The sequence below is a fragment of the Nicotiana tomentosiformis genome, chromosome 1 (assembly GCF_000390325.3).
Source record: "Nicotiana tomentosiformis chromosome 1, ASM39032v3, whole genome shotgun sequence".
Lineage (NCBI taxonomy): Eukaryota > Viridiplantae > Streptophyta > Magnoliopsida > Solanales > Solanaceae > Nicotiana > Nicotiana tomentosiformis.
This window is the reverse complement of record NC_090812.1, coordinates 156,401,705-156,423,294: the sequence shown is the minus strand read 5'-3', so window position 1 is coordinate 156,423,294 and position 21,590 is coordinate 156,401,705. Positions and strand designations below refer to the sequence as shown.

The 21,590-nt window shown below is 39.4% G+C and overlaps 2 protein-coding genes and 1 long non-coding RNA gene across 5 annotated transcripts in view; 2 read left to right on the top strand and 1 right to left on the bottom strand.

The window, feature by feature from the left end:
- LOC104091629 (putative disease resistance RPP13-like protein 1) overlaps positions 1-21,590 on the top strand; it is a 251,621-nt gene that overhangs the window by 213,481 nt on the left and 16,550 nt on the right. The window lies entirely within an intron of this gene.
- LOC138891675 (uncharacterized) lies at positions 7,377-7,876 on the top strand. Its single transcript, XM_070175391.1, has 2 exons — positions 7,377-7,668; positions 7,740-7,876. Exons 1-2 carry the CDS (start codon positions 7,377-7,379, stop codon positions 7,874-7,876), a joined length of 429 nt encoding a protein of 142 aa, XP_070031492.1.
- Positions 14,460-16,055, bottom strand: LOC104106239 (uncharacterized). Of its 3 annotated transcripts, none has more exons than XR_011413373.1 (3): positions 15,547-16,055; positions 15,046-15,115; positions 14,460-14,796 (listed from the first exon to the last, which is right to left on the bottom strand). It is a non-coding gene; the product is annotated as an uncharacterized lncRNA (long non-coding RNA). The 3 variants fall into 3 exon arrangements; XR_690297.3 differs by having other exon boundaries at positions 14,460-15,115; positions 15,547-15,614; positions 15,740-16,055; XR_011413372.1 differs by having other exon boundaries at positions 14,460-15,115.

The following is a 21,590-nucleotide window of genomic DNA, read 5'->3' as shown; positions in this document are numbered from 1 at the left end:
GATTGGATATTTCGGAGCCTAGTTGAGTATTGGCTTGTGTGGTCTCCAAGTCTTCTCTTTATGACCGTATCAAGGAGCGTCAGCATGATTACCCCCACTTACTCGTTCTTTAGGACAGGGTTCGGAAAGAGGGTGCTAGGGATGTGACTATTGGTGATGACGGTGTGTTGAGGATGGAGGGTCTGATATGTGTGCCTAATGTAGATGGGCTTCGGGAGTTGATTCTTGAGGAGGCCCACAGCTCGCGGTATTCCATCCTTCCGGGTGCCGTGAAGATGTATCAGGATTTGAGACAACACTATTGGTGGAGGCGGATGAAGAAGGATATAGTTGGGTTTGTAGCTCGGTGTCTCAACTGCCAGCAGGTTAAGTATGAGCATCAGAGACCGGGTGACTTGCTTCATAGATTAGAGTTCCCAGAGTAGAAGTGGGAGCGAATCACCATAGACTTCGTAGTTGGGCTCCCATGGACTTCGAGGAAGTTTGATGTTATTTGGGTTATTGTGAATTGGCTGACCAAATCCACGCACTTCATTCCAATTGGCACTACTTACTCTTCAGAGTGGTTGGCTGAGATTTACATCCGAGATATTGTTCGCATGCATGGTGTCCTCGTTTCCATCATTTCAGATAGGGGCACTCAGTTTACATCGTAATTTTGGAGAGCCGTGCAGCGAGAGTTGGGTACTCAGGTTGAGTTGGGCACAACTTTTCACCCTCAAATGAACGGGCAGTCCGAGCGCACTATTCAGATATTGGAGGACATGTTGCGCGCTCGTGTCATTAACTTTTGGGGTTCATGGGACCATTTTCTTCCACTCGCGGAGTTTGCATATAACAACAGTTATCAGTCGAGTATTTAGATGGCTCCGTACGAGGTTTTATATGGGAGGAGGTGTAGATCTCCGATTGGATGGTTTGAGTCGGGTGAGGCTAGGATCTTGGGTACAAACTTGGTCCAGGATGCATTAGCTAAGGTGAAGTTGATTCAGGAGCGGCTTCACATGGCACAGTCTAGGCAGAAGAGCTACACGGATATGAAGGTCCGTGATGTGTCTTTTATTGTTGGGGAGAAAGTTTTGCTGAAGGTATCACCCATGAAGGGTGTTATGAGGTTTGGGAAGAGGGGCAAGTTGAGCCCCCGGTTCATTGGGCCTTGGTGCTTCAGAGGATAGGGGAGGTGGCTTATAAACTTGGCTTGCCACCCAGCTTGTCGAGTGTGCATCCAGTGTTTCATGTTTCCATGCTTCGGAAGTATGTTGGCGATCCATCCCATGTTTTGGACTTCAGCACAGTTCAGTTGGAGGGTGATATGACTTATGATGGGTAGCCGATGACCATTTGATTACGCGAGCAAGTTCGTATGATGTTTTAAGACTTGTGTGCATGTTTAGTTTGGAGCCCCGAGGGCTCGGGTGAATTTCGGATAGGGCACTGGATGTTTTGGACTATGGAAATCTGATATTTTACTGCAGCAGGTGTTCTGGCATGTCCTTCTTCGCGTTCGCGAAGGTACTCTCGCGAACGCAAAGAGTAAACTGGGCAGCTGAAGATTTCTTCTTCGCGAATGCGAAGTCTTGGTCGCGAACGCGAAGCGATGGGGGCGTTACCCTTCGCGAACGCGACAAGCCCATCGTGAATGCATAGTGTTAGGCATTGGGGAGGGGGAGTCAGCCGTTCCTTCATCGCGGACGCGAGCAATGCCTCGCGAACGCGAAGGCCAGGGAGGAGTAACCATCGCGAACACGAGTTGGGTCTCGCGAACGCGTACGATTGGCAGCCAGTATCCTTCGCGAACGCGATTAACACTGTCGTTGAGCACTTAATAGAATCCAAAAACGGGATTTTAGCCAAAAATTCATTTTCTCAAAAACCAAACGATGAGAGGCGATTTTTCAAGAGCTATTTCTTTCCCAAATTGTTGGTAAGTGATTCTAAATATTTTCTTTCAATTACCCATTACATTTCTTGAATTTTCAACCTAAAATCTAGAGTTTTCATGGTAGAATTAGGGATTAGGGTAGAAACTAGGGATTTCGAAAATTTGGGGATTTAGACCTCAATTTGAGGTCGTATTCCAAAACCAATTATATATTTGGGCTCGGGTATGAATGGGTAAAAGGGTTTTGGTCCGAACCTCGGGTTTTGACCAAGCGGGCCCGGGGTCGATTTTTCGACTTTTGGAGGAAATTTTGGAAAATTTAATTTATGAAATATAATTGATTCCTTTAGCAATATTTGCTATTATTGAGTCATTTTTGAATAGATACGAGTGGTTTGGAGGTGAATTCCATAGGAAAAGTTGTGATCGAGAATTTAAGTGGCCTTCGGAGCGAGGTAAGTGTTGTGTCTAATTTTGGCTTGAGGGAATAGGTATTATGTGTTCATTTACTATGTGTTTGGTTGTTAAATACGATGTATAGGTGAGGTGACGAGCATCTATACGTCGTTGTCAAGTCATATCATGCGAGTGAAATTCTATTATTGTCTATTTTGTAGCCTTAAATTCTACTATCCATGCTTAGCGGGTTATTTGAAATGTTGGGTGACTTATATATCTGGTTTCACTAAGATTTGGTAACTTTCGAATATTGATTCAAGATTGAGGTTGCATTGTGCTATTGATTATGGGTAAAATACTGGTTTCTTTGTGATACTCCTATCTATCCGTTGTTATTGATTCTGTAATTTGTGAGGAAGAGTGTAAAGCACAAAGGATGATGCCGTGTATGCATTATTTATATTGTGAGGAAGAGTGTAAAAGCACGAAGGGTGATGCCGTGTATATTATGAGAGGTTTAATGCACGAAGGGTGACATCGTGCCGTTCTTTTTATTTATTTGGTGAGGTTGAGAGTAAAAGCATGAAGGGTGATGTCGTGCCATTCTAGTTATTTATTTGGTGAGGTTGAGAGTAAAAGCACGAAGGGTGATGCCGTGTCGTTCTATTTATTTATCTATTTATTTGGTGAGGCTGAGAGTAAAAGCACGAAGGGTGATGCCGTGCCGTTCTATTTATTTATTCGGTGAGGTTGAGAGTAAAAGCACGAAGGGTGATGCCGTGCAGTTTTTCTATGCTATTTTTTTTGCTCAAGTCGTTTAAGGATTTTCGATTTAATTATGTCTTTTCATTATTCTCACTCTTTATATTGTATTCCCCCACTATATGTCCCCTTCCCAATATTTCTGCGTTATTTCTTTATTTACTGTTGTTGCCACTAGCATGATTATACTGTTCAGGTTATATGCAGGTGTCTTGTCCTAGCTTCGTCACTACTTCGCCGAGGTTAGACTCGACACTTACAAGTACATGGGATCGGTTGTACAGATGCTGCACTCTGCACTTTCTATGTAGATTTTGGTATCGGCTCAGGTTGATCGAGATTTTACTATTGGTCCGCTGTCCGGAGACTCAAGGTAGATCTGTCGGCATTCACAGACCTTGAAGTCCCCGTCTATCTTTTATGTCCTACTGTTTTCTTTCATTCAGGCAGTTGTATTTCTTTCAGACTATTACTTGTAGTAAATTCTAGAATGCTCGTGAATTGTGACTCCAGATCTAGGTTGTGGTAATTAATACAATTTTATAATATTCCGCACTTATTATATTTCACCTTAGTTAATTATTGTTATTTACTGAATGGAAATAAGGAATTTGGTTTAATGATTCTCTAACGTTGGCTTGCCTAGCAAGTGAAATCTTAGGCACCATCACGATTCCGTCGGTGGGAAATTTCAGGTCGTGACAGTTGGTATAAGAGCCCTAGGTTGCTTAGGTATCACGATTCACGAGCAAGCTTAGTAGAGTCTGGAGGATCGGCACAGAGACGTATGTGCTTATCTTCCAGATGTTATGAAGTTTAGGAACAAGTTTCACTTATATTCTTCTCTGTCGTGCGAGTTTGCTTTCTCAATACTGATTGAACTCTTCTACTCTTATTCTCTCGCAGATGGCGAGAACTCGTACCGCTTCCTCTGCTGAGAAGCAGCCAGAGCCTCCAGTGTCAGCTCCTATGCGGGGCAGAGGTCGAGGCCGAGGGAGGGGCATGGCTCAGCCTAGGGCCCGAGCAGCAGCCCCAACAATGGAGCCTCAGATAGAGCTTGACGAGGAGGTTCGAGCCCAGACTGTTCCTACCGGACCAGCTCAGGTTCCGGAGGGGTTCATTGCTACCCCTGTACTTTAGGACGCTTTGGTCCGTTTGGGGGGCCTTATGGAGAGTGTGGCCTAGACTGGCGCATTTCCCATGGCACCAACAGTCTCTCAGGCTGCAGGAGGAGCCCAGACTCCCACCATTCCTGCTCCGGAGCAGATAGCTCCCCAGTATCAGGTTCCAGCAACTCAGCCAGTTGGATTAGTTCAGCCGGTTATAGCAGCACAAGTCGGAGATGGGCCAGCTATGTTTTCTGAGGATTTATGGAGATTGGACAGGTTTATCAAGTTTTTTCCTGTTCACTTCAGTGGTGCTCCTTCAGAGGATCCCAGGAGTATCTTGACAGCTGTCACGAGGTTTTATGGAACATGGGTATAGTGGATACCAATGGGGTCAATTTTGCTGCATTTCAGATGACTTGTTCCGCCAAGAAATGGTGGAGAGATTACTTGTTGACTTGACCAGCTGGGTCGCCTACTCTTACTTTGGACCAGTTCTCTTAGCTCTTCATAGAGAAGTTTCTACCTATCACATTGAGAGAGGAGCGTTGCTGTCAGTTTGAGCGTCTCTAGTAGGGCAGTATGACTGTTACTCAATATGAGACCTGTTTTGTGGATTTGGCTCGTCATGCTATTCTTCTGCTTCCCACCGAGAGAGAGAGAGAGAGGGTGATGAGGTTTATTGACGGACTTTCTCAGCCTATCAGATTGCAGATGGCTAAGGAGACTGGAGTGAGATTTCTTTTCAGGCGGCTGCTAATATCGCCAGATGAGTCGAAATGGTTCTTACTTAGGGAGGTCAGGGGTCTGACAAGAGACCTCGTCATTCCGGTGAGTTCAGTGGTGCCTCGTCTAGAGGCAGGAGTACTTTTGTTAGAGGCCATCCTCCCAAGCCGTTTCATTCAGTGCTCCAGGCATCCCATGGTGCCTCAGGTGGTCGTGGCCCTCAGATGCATTATTCTAACAAGCTAGCCTATAGTGCACCATTATCTTCTATTAGTGCACCTCTACTACAGAGTTATCATGGTGGTTATTCAGGTCGACAGGGCCAGTTTCGGGGTCAGCAGTCATAGCAGCCGAAGTTATATTATACTTGTGGTGATCTGAGGCACATTGCTAGATTTTGCCCACGAGAAACAGGCAGCTCATAGCATCAGAGTTCGCGTGCCATGGTCCCGACACCAGTTGTTGAACCCCCTTCTCAGCCAGCCAGAGGCAGGGGTCAAACAGCCAGAGGTAGAGGCCAAACTGTTAGAGGTGGAGGTCAGGCCGTTAGAGGTGGAGACCAACCAGTTAGAGACCATCCTAGGGACGTAGTTCAGGGTGGTAGGCCCTAGTCTCGGTGTTATGCTTTCCCAACAAAGCCTGAGGCTGAGTCATCTGACCCTGTTATCACATGTACTGTTTCAGTTTGCAATAGAGATGCTTCAGTTCTATTTGATCCGTGATCTACTTACTCCTATGTGTCATCCTATTTTGCTTCATATTTGGTTGTGCCCCATGATTCTTTGAGTGCTCCTGTGTATGTGTCCACCCAGTGGGAGATGCTATTGTTGTAGATCGTGTTTATCGTTCGTGTGTGGTCACCATTGGGAGTCTTGAGACTAGTGTAGATTTTCTACTTCTCGACATGGTTGATTTTGATGTCATATTGGGTATGGATTGGCTGTCACCTTATCATGCTATATTAGATTATCGCGCCAAGATAGTGACCTTAGACTTGCAGGGGTTGCCTCGGTTAGAATGCAGGGGGAATATTGGCCATTCTGCCACCAGGGTTATCTCTTATGTGAATGCTCGGCATAGGGTCGAGAAGGGGTGTCTAGCTTATTTGGCTTATGTCCGCGATTCTAGTGCAGAGGTTCCTTCCATAGATTTGGTGCCGGTTGTTCGTGAGTTTCCAGAGGTGTTTCCTGCAGACCTGCCGGGGATGCCACCCGACAGGGATATTGATTTCTGCATTGATTTGGCTCCCGGAACTCAGCCTATTTCCATTCCGCCATATTATATGGCCCCGCCAGAGTTGAAAGAATTAAAGGAGCAGTTGCAAGATTTGCTTGATAAGGTTTTTATTCGACCTACTATCTCGCCCTGGGTGCACCTGTGTTGTTTGTGAAGAAGAAAGATGTATCGATGAGGATGTGTATAGATTATCGGCAGCTGAACAAAGTCACCATCAATGACAAATATCCTTTACCAAGGATTGATGATTTATTTGATCAGCTTTAGGGTGCCAAGGTGTTTTCAAAGATTGATTTGAGATCTGGCTACCATCAGTTAAGGATTAGGGCATCCGATGTTCCTAAGACAACTTTTCGGACTCGGTATGGGCATTATGAGTTTCTAGTGATGTCATTTGGGCTGACAAATGCCCCAGCAACATTCATGGATTTGATGAACCAGGTGTTCAAACCCTACTTGGATTCCTTTTTGGTTATGTTTATTGATGATATCTTGATCTACTCCCACAGTCGAGAGGAGCATGAGCAGCACCTTCAGATCATTCTTCAGACTCTGAAAGACAACCAGCTATATGCTAAATTCTCAAAATGCGAGTTTTGGTTGAGTTCAATTGCTTTCTTGGGTCACGTGGTATCAACATAGGGTATTTAAGTGGATCCTAAGAAGATTGAGGCAGTCCAGAACTAGCCTAAACCCACATCAGCTATAGAGATCTGTTGTTTCCTGGGTTTGGCAGGATATTACCGTCGATTTGTGGAGGGGTTTTCATCCACAACAGATCCATTGACCAGATTGACCCAGAAGGGTGCCCCATTCAGGTGGTCAGACGAGTGTGAAACGAGCTTTCGAAAGCTCAAGACAACTTTGACTACGACATCAGTATTGGTGTTACCCACAGGTTCAGGATCTTATAAAGTATACTGTAATGCATATCGTATTGGTCTGGGTGTGGTATTGATGTAGGGTGGAAAGGTTATTGCATATGCTTCGCTGCAGCTGAAGGTTCACGAGAAGAATTACCCTGTTCATGGTCTAGAGCTGGCAGCCATTGTTCACGCGTTGATGATTTGGAGGCACTATCTTTACGGCGTGCCATGTGAGGTATTTACTGATCATCGGAGCTTGCAGTATTTGTTCAAGCAGAAGGAACCCAATTTGAGGCAGAGGAGGTGGCTGGAGCTATTGAAAGACTATGATATCACCATATTGTATCATCCCGGGAAGGCAACGTGGTGGCCGACGCTTTGAGTAGAAAGTCAGTTAGTATGGGTAGCCTTGCATATATTCCAGTTGGTGAGAGACCGCTTGCATTGGATGATCAGGCCCTGGCTAACCAGTTCGTGAGGTTAGATGTTTCTGAGCCCAGCCGTGTTCTAGCTTGTACAGTTGCTCGGTCTTCTTTGTTTGAGCGCATCAGAAATTGGCAGGATAACGATCCTCATTTACTTGTCCTTAGAGACAGAGTGCGGCATGGAGGTGCCAAGCATGTTACTGTTAGAGATGATGGAGTTCTGAGGATGCAGGGTCATATTTGTGTGCCTAATGTGGATGGAGTTCGTGAGTTGATCCTTGAGGAATCCCACAGTTCCCGATATTCTATTCATCTGGGCGCCGTCAAGATGTATCAGGACTTGAGGAAACATTATTGGTTGAGGCGGATGAAGAAGGACATGGTTACCTATGTAGTTCGGTGCCTAGATTGTTAGCAGGTGAAATACGAGCATCACAAACCCGATGGTTTGCTTCAGCAGATGGAGATTTCTGAGTGGAAGTGGGAGCATATCCCTATGGACTTTGTTGTTGGACTCCCACGGACCTAGAGGAAGTTTGATGCCGTGTGGGTTATTGTGGATAGGGTGACTAAGTCAGCACACTTCATTCATGTGGCAGTTACCTATTCCTCGAAACGGTTAGCAGAGATTTATATTTGTGAGATCGTTCCTCTTCACGGTGTGCCCGTGTCTATCATTTTTGATCGAGGTACGCAGTTTACCTCGCACTTTTGGAGGACAGTTCATCATGAGTTGGGTACGCGGGTTAAGTTGAGCACAACATTTCATACTCAGACGGACGGGCAGTCCGAGCGTACTATTTAGATCTTGGAGGATATGCTCTGCGCTTGTGTTATAGACTTTGGAGGATCGTGGGATCAATTATTGTCCCTTGCAGAGTTCGCCTACAACAACAGCTACAAGTCGAGCATTCAGATGGCTCCCTATGAGGCATTATATGGTAGGCGGTATCGGTCACCAGTTGGGTGGTTCGAGCCGGGAGAGGCTCGGTTGTTGGGAACAGACTTAGTACATGATGCCTTGGATAAGGTCAAGATTATTCAGGATCGACTTCGCACAGCTCAGTCCAGGCAGAAGAGTTATGCCGACCGAAGAGTTCGTGATGTTGCATTCATGGTCGGAGAGAGAGTGTTACTTTGGGTATCACCCATGAAGGGTGTAATGAGATTCAGAAAGAAGGGCAAGTTGAGCCCTAGGTATATCAGACATTTTGAGATTCTGGAGAGAGTGAGAAAGGTGGCTTACAGGCTTGCGTTGCCACCTAGTTTGGCAGCTGTCATCCGGTATTCCATGTGTCCATGCTTCGAAAGTATCACGGCGATTCGTCCCATGTGTTAGATTTCAGCTCTGTCCAGTTGGACAAGGATTTGACTTACGAGGAGGAGCCGGTGGCAATTCTAGCCCGGAAAGTTCGCCAGTTGAGATCAAAGAGTTACCCTTTAGTTCGAGTGTAGTGGAGAGGTCAGCTTATTGAGGCAGCTACTTGGGAGTCCGAGTCCGATATGAAGAGTAGATATCCCCACCTTTTCACCAGCCCAGGTACTTTTCTATGTCCGTTTGAGGACGAACGGTTATTTTAGAGGTGGAGAATGTGAAGACCCAAAATGTCATCTTATGCTTTAGAACTCGAATCTGCGCTCTTAAGCCTTAAAATCTCATTTTTACCTTCCTTTATTTGCGTGCGCAGTCCGGGCAGGTTTCCAAAAAACTTTTATGTTGAAAACTAATGAAAATAAGAATTTTGCCTTAAAAGTTAATTTTAGTTGACTTCGGTCAACATTTTTGGTAAACGGGCCTGAATCCGTGCTTTAACGATTTTGGTAGGTCCGTATCGAATTATGGGACCTGGGCGTATGCCCGGAATCGAATTCGTAGGTCCCTAACTTGAGTTATGAATTTGGATATACTAAAAGAATCATAAACAATCATACATGTAAATAGCCTTGCAGAGAAGTTCTTAGTAACCTTTTCTATTTGGTTCTTTTTACCATCCAAATCAAAAATTATTATAAAATTAGTATATCACAGTACTAATCTCTACGCTAAATGTCAAACCAAGAAAACTATATCTTGTAATTATCCCCAAAGTAGAATAAGTTTTTTTTAAAACTTAAATTTCGATGAATCAATAGTATGTAATATAGTTCAAGCTTGCGAATAAACCCACATAGAAATTCATGTTTACTTATCAACGAAAAATTAACTCTTTGCGTAGAGTTTGTTAAAATTAACATTACTATTCAACACTAAATATATGTCAAATCTAGAAAATAGAGTTTCTTTTTTTTATTTTCTTAGAAAAAAAATAAGCAGCAAAATTGGAAACCATCATTAAATGAGTAGTGAACCAACCCAAAAAAAAATAAAAAAATAAAATACCATTCATTGTGTTTCTTTGCCTTTGTGTTGTAATAAATTATTAAAGAAAGACGAACTTTGGGCCCATGGAATAAGTAGATTCACAAAAACTTGAATGAATGATCACATGTACGTATGATTTATCAACGTTACATTAAGGCAGGGAAAACACGCAAATAAGAAAACGGGAAACATAAAAAATCAGCAAAAGGTTGAAGTGGATCAAAAGGTAGAAGGTTTTGTTAAGTAAATGTGATGACCCAAACGGTCATCTTATACTTTAGAACTCGAATTTGCGCTTTTAAGCCTTAAAACTCTCATTTTTACCCTCCTCGATTTGCGTGCGCAGTCCGGGCAGGTTTTCGGAAAACTTTTATGTCAAAAACTAATGAAAATAAGAATTTTGCCTTAAAAGTTGATGTTAGTTGACTTCGGTCAACATATTTGGTAAACGAGCCCGGATCCATACTTTGACGGTCCCGGTAGGTCCGTACCGAATTATGGGACCTGGGCGTATGCCCGGAATCGAACTCGGAGGTCCCTAGCTTGAGTTATGAATTTTTGATGAAAATTAAATGTTTAGAAATTATTTGTTTTTAAGAATTAATTGATATTTGGCATTGTTAGTATCGGGTCCGTATTTTAGTTTTGGAGCCTGATACAGGTTCATTATGATATTTAAGACTTGTCAGTAAAATTTGGTGAGAAACGGAGTTAATTTGACATGATTCAGACGTCCAGTTGAGAAAATAGAAATTTTAAAGTGTTCTTGAGAATTCCATTTGATTTGATGCTAAATTCGTGGTTCGAGGTGTTATTTTGGTGATTTGATCATGCAAGCAAGTTCGTATGATTTTTTAGACTTGTGTGCATATTTAGTTTTGAGGCTCGAGGGCTCGGGTGAGTTTCGGATAGGCCACAGGATGTTTTGGACTTTGGAAATCTGGTATTTTACTGCAGCAGGTGTTCTGGCATGTCTTTCTTCGCGTTCGCGAAGGTACTCTCGCGAACGCGAAGTGTAAATAGGGCAGCTGAAGATTTCTTCTTCGCGAACGCGAAGCGATAGGGGCGTTACCCTTCGCAAACGTAACAAGCCCATCGCGAACACGTAGTGTTAGGCATTGGGGAGGGGGAGTCAGTCGTTCCTTCATCGCGAACGCGAAGGCCAGGGGGGAGTAACCATCGCGAATGCGAGCTGGGTCTCGCGAACGCGTAGGCTTGGTAACCAGTACCCTTCGCGAATACGACAGTGCTCTCGCGAACACGATTAACACTGTCGCCGAGCACTTAACAGAATCCAAAAATGGGATTTTAGCGAAAAATTTATTTTCTCAAACACCAAATGGTGAGAGGCGATTTTTTAAGAGCCATTTCTTCCCCAAATTGTTAGTAAGTGATTGTAAACCATTTTTTTTAATTACCCATTATATTTCTTGAATTTTCAACCTAAAATCTAGAGTTTTTATGGTAGAATTAGAGGTTAGGGTAGAAACTAGAGATTTCAGAAATTTGGGGATTTAGACCTCAATTTGAGGTCGAATTCCAAAACCAATTATATATTTGGGCTCGGGGATGAATGGGTAAAAGGGTTTTTGTCCGAACCTAGGGTTTGACCAAGCGGGCCTAGGGTCGATTTTTCGACTTTTGGAGGAAAATTTGGAAAATTTAATTTATGAAATATAATTGATTCCTTTAGAAATATTTGATATTATTGAGTCATTTTTGAATAGATACGAGTGGTTTGTAGGTGAGTTCCAAAGGAAAAGTTGTGATTGAGAATTTAAGTGGCCTTCGAAGTGAGGTAATTGTCGTGTCTAACTTTAGCTTGAGGGAATAGGTATTATGTGTTCATTTGCTACGTGTTTGGTTGTTAAATACGATGTATAGGTGGGGTGACGAGCATCTATGCGTCGTTGTCAAGTCATAGCATGCGAGTGAAATTCTATTCTTGTCTATTTTGTAGCCTTAAATTCTACTATCCATACTTAGCGGGTTATTTGAAATGTTGGGTGACTTATATCTGGTTTCACTAAGTTTGGTAACTTTCGAATATTGATTCAAGATTGAGGTTACATTGTGCTATTGATTATAGGTAAAATACTAGTTTCTTTTTGATACTCCTATCTATCCGTTGTTATTGATTCTGTGATTTGTGAGAAGGAGTGTAAAGCACGAAGGGTGATACCGTGCATGCATTATTTATATTGTGAGAAAGAGTGTAAAAGCACGAAGGGTGATGCCGTGTATATTATGAGAGGTTTGAAGCACGAAGGGTGATGTCGTGTCGTTCTATTTATTTATTTGGTGAGGTTGAGAGTAAAAACACGAAAGGTGATGCCGTGCCGTTCTATTTATTTATTTGGTGAGGCTGAGAGTAAAAGCACGAAGGGTGATGGCGTGCCGTTCTATTTATTTATTCGGTGAGATTGAGAGTAAAAGCACGAAGGGTGATGCCGTGCATTTTCCTTTGCTGTTTTATTTACTCAGTTTAAGGATTTTTGGTTTAATTATGTCTTTTCATTATTCTCACTATTTATATTGTATTCCCCCAATGTATGTCTCCTTCCCATTATTTTTGCGTTATTTCTTTATTTACTGTTATTGCCACTAGCATGATTATACTGCTCACGTTATATATGTGTGTCTTGTCCTAGCCTCATCACTACTTCGCCGAGTTTTGACTCGACACTTACCCGTACATGGGGTCAGTTGTACTGATGCTGCACTTTCTGTGCAGATTTTGGTACCGGCTCAGGTTGATCGAGATTTTGCTATTGGTCCGCTGTCCGGAGACTCAAGGTAGATCTGTTGGCGTTCACAGACCTTGAAGTCCCCGTCTATCTTTTATGTCCTACTGTTTTCTTTCATTCAGGCAATTGTATTTTTTTCAGACTATTACTTGTAGTAAATTCTAGAATGCTCGTGAATTGTGACTCCAGATCCAGGTAGTGGTAATTAATATAGTTTTATAATATTCCGTACTTATTATATTTCACCTGAGTTAATTATTGTTATTTACTGAATGGAAATAAGGAATTTGGGTTAATGATTCTCTAACGTTGGCTTGCCTAGCAAGTGAAATGTTAGGCGCCATCGCGGTCCCGTCGGTAGAAATTTCGGGTCGTGACAGTAAATCACTCTTTTAAAATGATATGTAATTAAGTGATAAAGTTTTTTATTTCTCAAATGCGTGGGATAGTTGTAACCCAAAAAATTGTTCAGTCATTTCTTTCGGCGTAAATTAAATTCTAAACATTTTCCAACTAAATATATTCCACTTTCATTCTATTATATAGAAGAGCCGAGGGATGGTCGACCACTGCTCTGAAGAGTTGTACAAAAAACTATGTTAGTTGTACTATGTACTTGGCATTATTCAGTTTCTTCACCTTTTGCCACATGTATTAGCACTTTTCTTTCTTTTTGGCCACCTATGCTGACGGAGCTATCGAGAATCATCTATGTGCTCTCTGTTTCGAAGACTACTATCCATCATCCTCCTGTCCGATGATGCCATCACGCTTTCAAAATTCCTTTTTGTCAAAGAAGAATCGAGCTACTTCATCCGCCATGAAATTGAAAAATCTGAAGAGAACTGGAGGAATATTTAGGCAAAAATTGAAAGGAAAGGAGCTTAAATATAAACATTAAAACTGTAACTATGTTTGATGATATTAAAATGTTCACTCATGTGCGGTAAACTTAATCATATAAATTCATTGAGGACATTTAGAACATAGAGTTAGTTTCTTTCATGGGTTCTTTTAATTTTTTTGACCTGGAGCAACCTAGAAATGGTTGCACAGAGCTCAAATGAGTGCTCACCAATAGTAGCATCATAGGTGATTTATAGAAGATAAAAATAATGACAAAATAAAAAGGAAAACGTAAAAGTTAAGATTAATTTCAAATATTTTTACTACCATAATTGTTTGTATATATTGATATCTAGCTCTTCTTATCATGTTATTTGAATTAATTTAGTTAGATCATTGGTTCCATACTTGTGGTTTTCTTTTTCTAGATTATGCTTTAAATAAACATGTCAAAGCTGCTTAAGACTCTTCCCTGGTTTTATCACTTTTTATCTGTAAAAGATGAAGGAAGAATTAGAAAACTTTTTTTTCCCCTGCTCTCTGCAAAACTACTTTTTCATCAAATTTTCATGAGTAGTAGCTGAAGTTTAGTTCTCTGATTTCATTGGTAGTTGTAGATGTAAATATGGCTTAATAACAAATTAATGAAATTTTGTTTTGATATCCTTATATATTTTTACTTCCTTCACTCGTTCTTTTTTGTTTGCCTTTATTCTAAAGACGGAAGAGTATAGTGGAAGCCCTGTTTGTTAGGATACACTGATAGTTTTATTTTTTAGTCCTTTTCCTCTTTCAGGAAGAAAATGATGCAAAATTATTACAAGGGATATGTGTTCTTAATTCAATCAAAGTTTCACAAAGGAAAGTTTGATTTTGTTCTTTTTTTCTGGATTTGATCTTGTTTCTGATTTTTGAATGAAAGTTTATTGTGCTTTGATTTTTTCAAGGCTCAGGAAAATAATTTTCAGCTTTATAACTGGTGAAGTGTGGATTTTTTAGGGTTCATGAATAATACTTTTCATTCAGTCTTATAAATGGCGAATTGCTAGAATTGTTAGCCAACACAATTCTCTTCTCCCAAAGCATTATTTGAGTGGGAGTCTGGCATTTTAACATGAGCTACTATTTTATTTATGCATCATCCTAGCTACTGAATAACAAGACTATCTTATGACAATGCATCTTGGGTTGGGGTGCGGGGTGGGGTAAGTAATAAATGACATAATTATTGGAGCATGTAATTCCTTCTAATATAGTACAAAATAAAAAGGTTTCATTACTTGTTGATTGCTGTATTTTTTTACCGAGCTCATAGCATTAGACAGCCTTAAAACTGATCCAGTTTGACCAAGTTAAATGGTATGGTATGGTGTTTGCTGCGCATCACGGAGCTTTAATTTCTTTCCCTGCTTCCCAAATCCCAATCATGGTAAAGGAACCTGAAACTTGGAGTTGCAACGTAAGTTTTTCTTAGAAAGCTAGAACAACAACTCTAGGTCGCTTCTCTTTTGTTCTAGAGTTCCCTGTTACGGGGATATGCATCTTTTTCTTATTTCTTTTCACAAATTAATGAAGGCTTTGGAAGATTTGATCACACTATGAAACCTTAATTACATGTTAGGCATATCCCAGAATTTTTCAGATCAAACATGGTGAATATTCTAGCATGTATGCATAATCTTTCTTACCTTCAGGAGTCGTCGGAGTTCCCCAGTGCTTATGAGGAAGTGTGTGGTCCAGGTAACATTTGGGTTGAAACTAGAAATAACACAAATATAATATCAATAAGTGCGAGATGATTTGGTATTAAAAGGTTATTTTCCTTCCTTCTGCAAGGATAAAAGGTTGTTTTCCTTCCTTTTTGCTCTCATTGTTCGTATCAAAGTTAATAAAGCAGTTTCTTTGTGCTAGCTATTCAAAACAAATTTATTCTTCCATATTTGCTCCAAACTACATAATTGCAAAAAGAACCTGTTTGTTTTAAATTACATCAAATACATTATGTAACTATAGTTGCAAAAAGCTGGAGATTATCATAGTATTCAAATGATAGGAAGACAGACTCAATTGTTGTCGTAGATTTTGTAAATCTCCAAAGGCAGACATCTTTCATCATCACAGTACAAAACAAATATAAAGGTTTCAATTTCCTAAGAGAAAGACCAGAGGCATAGAAAGAGTGACAATACCTTCTATAAAGTTGTTAATTCCATTATACTATATGCCTCTCTGGGTATTTCCCATGGATTTATGCACACTACTCAGTCGTTTATCATCACATGCAAAAATAGGGAAAACAAAAATACTAGTAGAAAATTATATATAATAAACAACCAAAGTGAAAAGTTATAAACTTGAAATTTTTGAGATGATTGACATTACCTAGTAATTCGAATGAGTGATCTAGTGTGAAGGAGGTAAAGAGTTGCCACTGATCATTATTTAATATGAAATATTAGAAGACATGGAAAGGAAAAAAAACTAAACTATTAAATGCTTTTGGACAAATTTGTTCTGTCAAAAACAGAACGGCTGGGAGAATTTGTAACTGAAAGAATATGTGCAGTTACTTGTTTAGAAACGGTGCAAAAGGATAGGGGTCTACTTATATAGTATATAGAAAGAATAAGGGAAAATAAGGGAGAAATGAGGGGAAATGTCAAATACATTAGAAAAATATAAATGGCAATCCTAGCCTAGGAGAGGCGCCAAATCATCTCTTTCATCCCCTCTTATATATATATATATATATATATATATATATATATATATATATATATATATATATATATAGTTAATTCCATTATGGAGTCTTTGTCTTTTTGGTTAAAAAGTCATACTTTTTTAAAAGAAAGAAAGAGAGACATAATGCGGACTTACTCAGGATTTCAAATCACGTCGAACAACATCGAAATTAAAATTCACGCCTCGATTCGGACTTTTGATTTTTTAAACTTTTCACTTTGCAAAACTCATGCCAAAACATATTGAACGAATCCGGAATGACTTCAAATTTAGCACGCAAGTCATAAATGACATAATAGAGCTATTCTAATTTTCGGAATCTCAATTCAAATCCGATATCAATAAAGTCAAATCCATTGTCAAACTTTGGAAACCTTTAGCCTTTAGATTTCTAGTTTTCGTTAAATGGCGATAATTTGAGTTAGGGAACTCCGAATTCAATTCCGGGCATACGCCCAAGTCCCAAATCACAATATGGAACTAGTGAAACTGTCAAAACACTGATCCGGATCCTTTTGCTCAAAATGTTGACCGAAGTCAACTCAGTTAAATTTTGAAGCTCTATTTCATATTTTAATTTATTTTTCACATAAAAACTTTTCGAAAAATTATACGGACTGCACGCGCAAGTCGAGGAATGATGAATAGTGCTTTTCGAGGTCTTAGAGCAAAATAATGAATGTTTAAATTAAAGATGACATTTTGGGTCATCACAAAAGTTATGAGTTAGAAATTGAACGAACCTGACTAATCTGGATTTATGCCGTATTCGAAATTCACATGCTCGACTAGTTTGGATTCACACTATAAAAAGTTTCGTATTAAAGGTTTAGCGCTCATGGCAGAGAGGACTTATTCCAAGACTCGAACCTAACACATGCCGTACAGATGTCGATCATTTTAGGCTCTTTAGTTTTCAATCCCCCGTCCTGACCCGTTTTACTAGCCTCAATTATTCAATGAATAGTTAATTCCATTATGAAGTCTTTGTCTCTTTGTTGGTTAAAAAGTCATACTTTTTTAAAAGAAAGAAAGAGAGAGATATAAGGTCTTCATTCTTTATTCATTGTATTGGAGTTGGCTGTCTTCCATAAATATTTTATTTCACTTTATCACATGATAATACTTGCTTTGGGTACTTCCGTTTGGCAAGAATAACAAATTATTTAGCACATAAAGTTATTCTTCCAAACTTATAGCATGCACTTCAAAGATTCTCATAAAGTAAGTCATCTATTCTAACATTTATGAAAATAAGTTTCACAAAATCACAGAGGACAAATGAAGATTATAATTCCACAAAAATAATTATAATTTAATAAATAGAAAATAAACATCCCATCATCTTTGTTATAATTATAATTCCTCAACCCGACTAACGTTGATGTCTCTAACTTCAAAACGTGCAATCATCCCATCATCTTTGTTAGGAAAGGACAATAATTAGTGAATCTAATAGATAATTTTCATTTCATCAGTTGGTGAGGTGTACATGAACCCATGCACAATCCATTATAAAGTCTTTGTCTTTGTTTTTTTCCTTATTAATAATTGACAGGACATTATGAAGTCTTTCTAAGAAGTCTTCTTTGTCGTTTAATCAAAGAACTATGGTGTATATATACACACACTCACTCAAATCCCTACTTTGGGGGAGAAGAACTTTCCTTCCTTGCCTCACGTTTATTATGCGCTAAACCTTAGTTTGCTTGGCTTTTTGTTCCACCAATAAGTCCTTCAATGTTATTTTATGAAGTAACTGATGTTTTTTTTTTTTTTTTTATCTCTTTTCTTTTCTTCGTTTAAAAGCTTGTGTTTGGTTTGATGAAAGCATTTTTTATTGGAAATTGGTTGGTGAATATAAAAGAGTTAAGAGAGTTGTAAGAAAAAATAACTTTTGTCCAATGTCCATAAGAGAGCGAAGTCATTTTCCTCCAATTGGTGAAAATTATTTCCCTGCAAAATATTTTTCTCATTGAAAATAATTTTTTAAGTAATAACTGTATTCATACCAAACACGCTCTTATGGATCTAACAGGTTGCTTTCACTTCGTCAATAGGGAGTTGTACATGAGGACCCAAACAGTACCATGATAACGCTGTGGATACGATTTGCTAGAGTTTTCTTGACTTTGAAAAATATTACTCCCTCCGTTCCTTTTTAGTGTGTTTCAAAAAGAATGATCTCTTTCTATGTTTGAAAAAAAATTAATTTAAACTTTTAACTCTATCCTTAATGAGAAGTTTTTATATGCTTGTTTCTTTAGGTTGTCCAATGCCTTGTACACATTGCAAATAACTAGTAATTAAAGACGCATTTCAAAATGTTAGGATCTACTTCTCAGTTTCCAAGCAATTGCATAATTAAAAAAGTTGACCACCATATTTAATATTCTAAGCTATCAGATCAACAAATATTTCTACAAGAGGGAAAGTCTAATTTTATTTGATGAAAGTGAAGGATAGTGTGATGGCACTCTAGATGAAGTTATGAGAGGTAAAACTGCACCTTGAACTATTTATCGGCTTTGCTAATTTGAATATATTCTGTTTAGTTTTTCCCTTAAAAGGACTCCAACGAGTCTTCTCCACAACCTTATAACAAGGTCCCTGTTTAGAGCCATGTAACAACAATCCACTTGATGAAGTAAAAACAACCGTCGTCACCTTTTAGTGTTTGGTGATAACATTTTATTGTTTAATTAGATGGTATTATTTACTTAAAACTTAAGCAAAAAGTATAAGAGAAAACCAAGTAAATCTAAAATTTATAGGCAAAAACGCTAGGTAATTTGTTTTAATTGGTCCAACTCTTGATGACGGATAGAGTTATTCCGTATATGTGCTAGTAAGAGGTATCAAGTATCTCGTAGAGTTAGTCGAGTTGAACAAGTTCACCTTGATACCACAATTATAATATTTTTCCCGTGGTTTAAGGCATGTGTTTAGTTGTGTAAGTGTATTGGTGAATCCAGGTTTTAAGTTTTATGGATTCAATCTTCAAGGTTTTTATAATTAAACTCGTTGTATTTTTAAAGGTATGAATTCATATGTATCTACTATTTTATTGTAATTATAGTAAACATTTTCACATAAATTTTTTGATACGCGTCAAAATGACTAGATTCATATGAACTTGGTACCAAAAAACTACATGCACCCTATCACTAAGCGAATAAAATCAAGTCATCGGAACACGAAGAAAACGACACCAAAGTTATTTGATCAAACTGAATTGAAGGAAGAGGGCGACACTAACTGAATTTATCAGAGGGATTGATGGGCCGAGATTTATGTGTAGATACTATGATAGTAACTATATTACCTAGTTAAGCAATATTTTTCAATTTACCAAAAGTTATCATGACCCGAAATTTCCACCTTCGGAGCTGTGATGGCGCATAACATTTCACTTATTGCGCAAGCCAACGTTAGAGTAAATTTAACTATTTTTAATAATTTAATTTAAATAGTAATAAAGAAACCAATAACTGGAATACAATCTGAAAATAAGTGAATAAGACAAATTAATAGTGATGTCTAAATACCATCCAAGAACTGATATCATAAGTGCACGAGCTACTAAAATAATACAAATAAAGGTCTGAATGAAAATAAAGTTCTCTGAAAGAAAATACACAGCTAAGATAAAAGCAGAAGGGGACCTCAGAGCTGCGAACGTTGTGCAGCTATACCTCAAGTTTCCTCTGAATAGCTGAATCCGGACAAATCTACTATACGCCGCTAGGACCAACTCCGGTATCTGCACAAGAATTTCAGAGTGTAATATGAGTACAACCAACCCCATGTACTCGATAAGTGTCGAGCCTAACCTTGTCGAAGTAGTGACGAGGCTAAGGAAGGTCGCTTACATTAACCTGTACGTAATAGTAATAATAATAGCAATAATAGGAAGACATGAATAGAAATAAAGCAGGTAACTCGTATCAACAATCGATGCCAACTCGACAGTCATAATCAATTACTACTTTTATCATTCAGTTACGGCGTGCAACATGTTCCCACAATATAATCTTTCATTCAATTCTGTTGCGGCATGCAACCCGATCCTCAGTATATCATTTCAATCAACTCAGTTGCGACGTGCTACCTGATCCCACAATATAATTATTTTTATTTCTGTTGCGGTGTGCAAACCGCAACCCAAACAATATCAATTATCAATACATATGGATGAAATTACTTCAATCAATGCAACAATTAATACGAACCTATAAAGCAACAAAGCATATAATAATTATGATTTATTTAGTAACACATAGGGACAAATATAAAATAAATGTGGAATCAGGGAGATATATATATAGGATGAAATTACTTCAATCAATGCAACATGTAATACGAAACTATAAGGTAACAAAGCATACAATATGTCACGACCCAAAACTAACCCCTGTCGTGATAGCGCGTATTGTGGAACTAGGCAAGCCGACTCATTTCCAAAACAAAATGATATTTTTATTTCAAAGATAATTTAAAGGTTATTTAACATAAAACCTCCATTTAAAGAGTTCAAATCAAAGAAAAACAGAAGTGCGGAAAAGAAAAGCCCGACATCGGGGTGTCACTAGTCATGAGCATATACTACAATCTATCTAACAATATCATGGCTAACTCATCCCGAAAAATAGCTAAATATAACTAGAGGAAGATAAGAGGGAGAAGATCAGGGGCTGCGATCGCCAAACAACTTCCTTGTTATCTCCAAGAAAAATCTGCAACCAGAACACTCAGTAACCGCTACCGTGTCCAGCTATACTTGAATCTGCACACAAAGTACAGGGAGTAACGTGAGTACGCCAACTCAGTAAGTAACAATAATAAATAAAGACTGAGCAGTAGTGACGAGCAAAAAAAAACATATAACGTTCATATCAGGAAATCTCAGTAAAATACCACATGCTTTTAAAATCAAGATTTGAATTAAACATCTCGTTTAAACCCAGTTCCAGTAAAAATCATTTAAAGATATTTTTTCGACAGTTTTTCTAACGAAGGCTTAATGCAAAGGAGAGAAAAAATGATGAAATCATAAACAGCCCCTCGGGCAAACCTCACAGTCACTCGTGCCACTCGGGCATACCTCACAGTCACTCTTGTCACTCGGGCATACCTCACAATCACTCTTGCCACTCGGGCATACCTAACAATCACTGTTGCCTACCAGTCACTCAGCACTCGGCACTCGCACTCAGTAGGTACCTGCACTCACTGGGGGTGTGTACAGACTCCGGAGGGGCTCCTTCAACCCAAGCGCTATAATCTGCACGGAAAACTCACGTGCGATAATAATAAAGTATATTGCAGGCGGGCAGCCCAGATCCACACTCATCCTCACAAATCATGCCCTCGGCCTCACTCAGTCATAAAGTATGCTGCAGGCGGGCAGCCCCGATCCACACTCATCCTCACAAATCAGGCCCTCGGGCATTTCAGTAAAACAGGGCATTCGGCCCAAAACATTTAT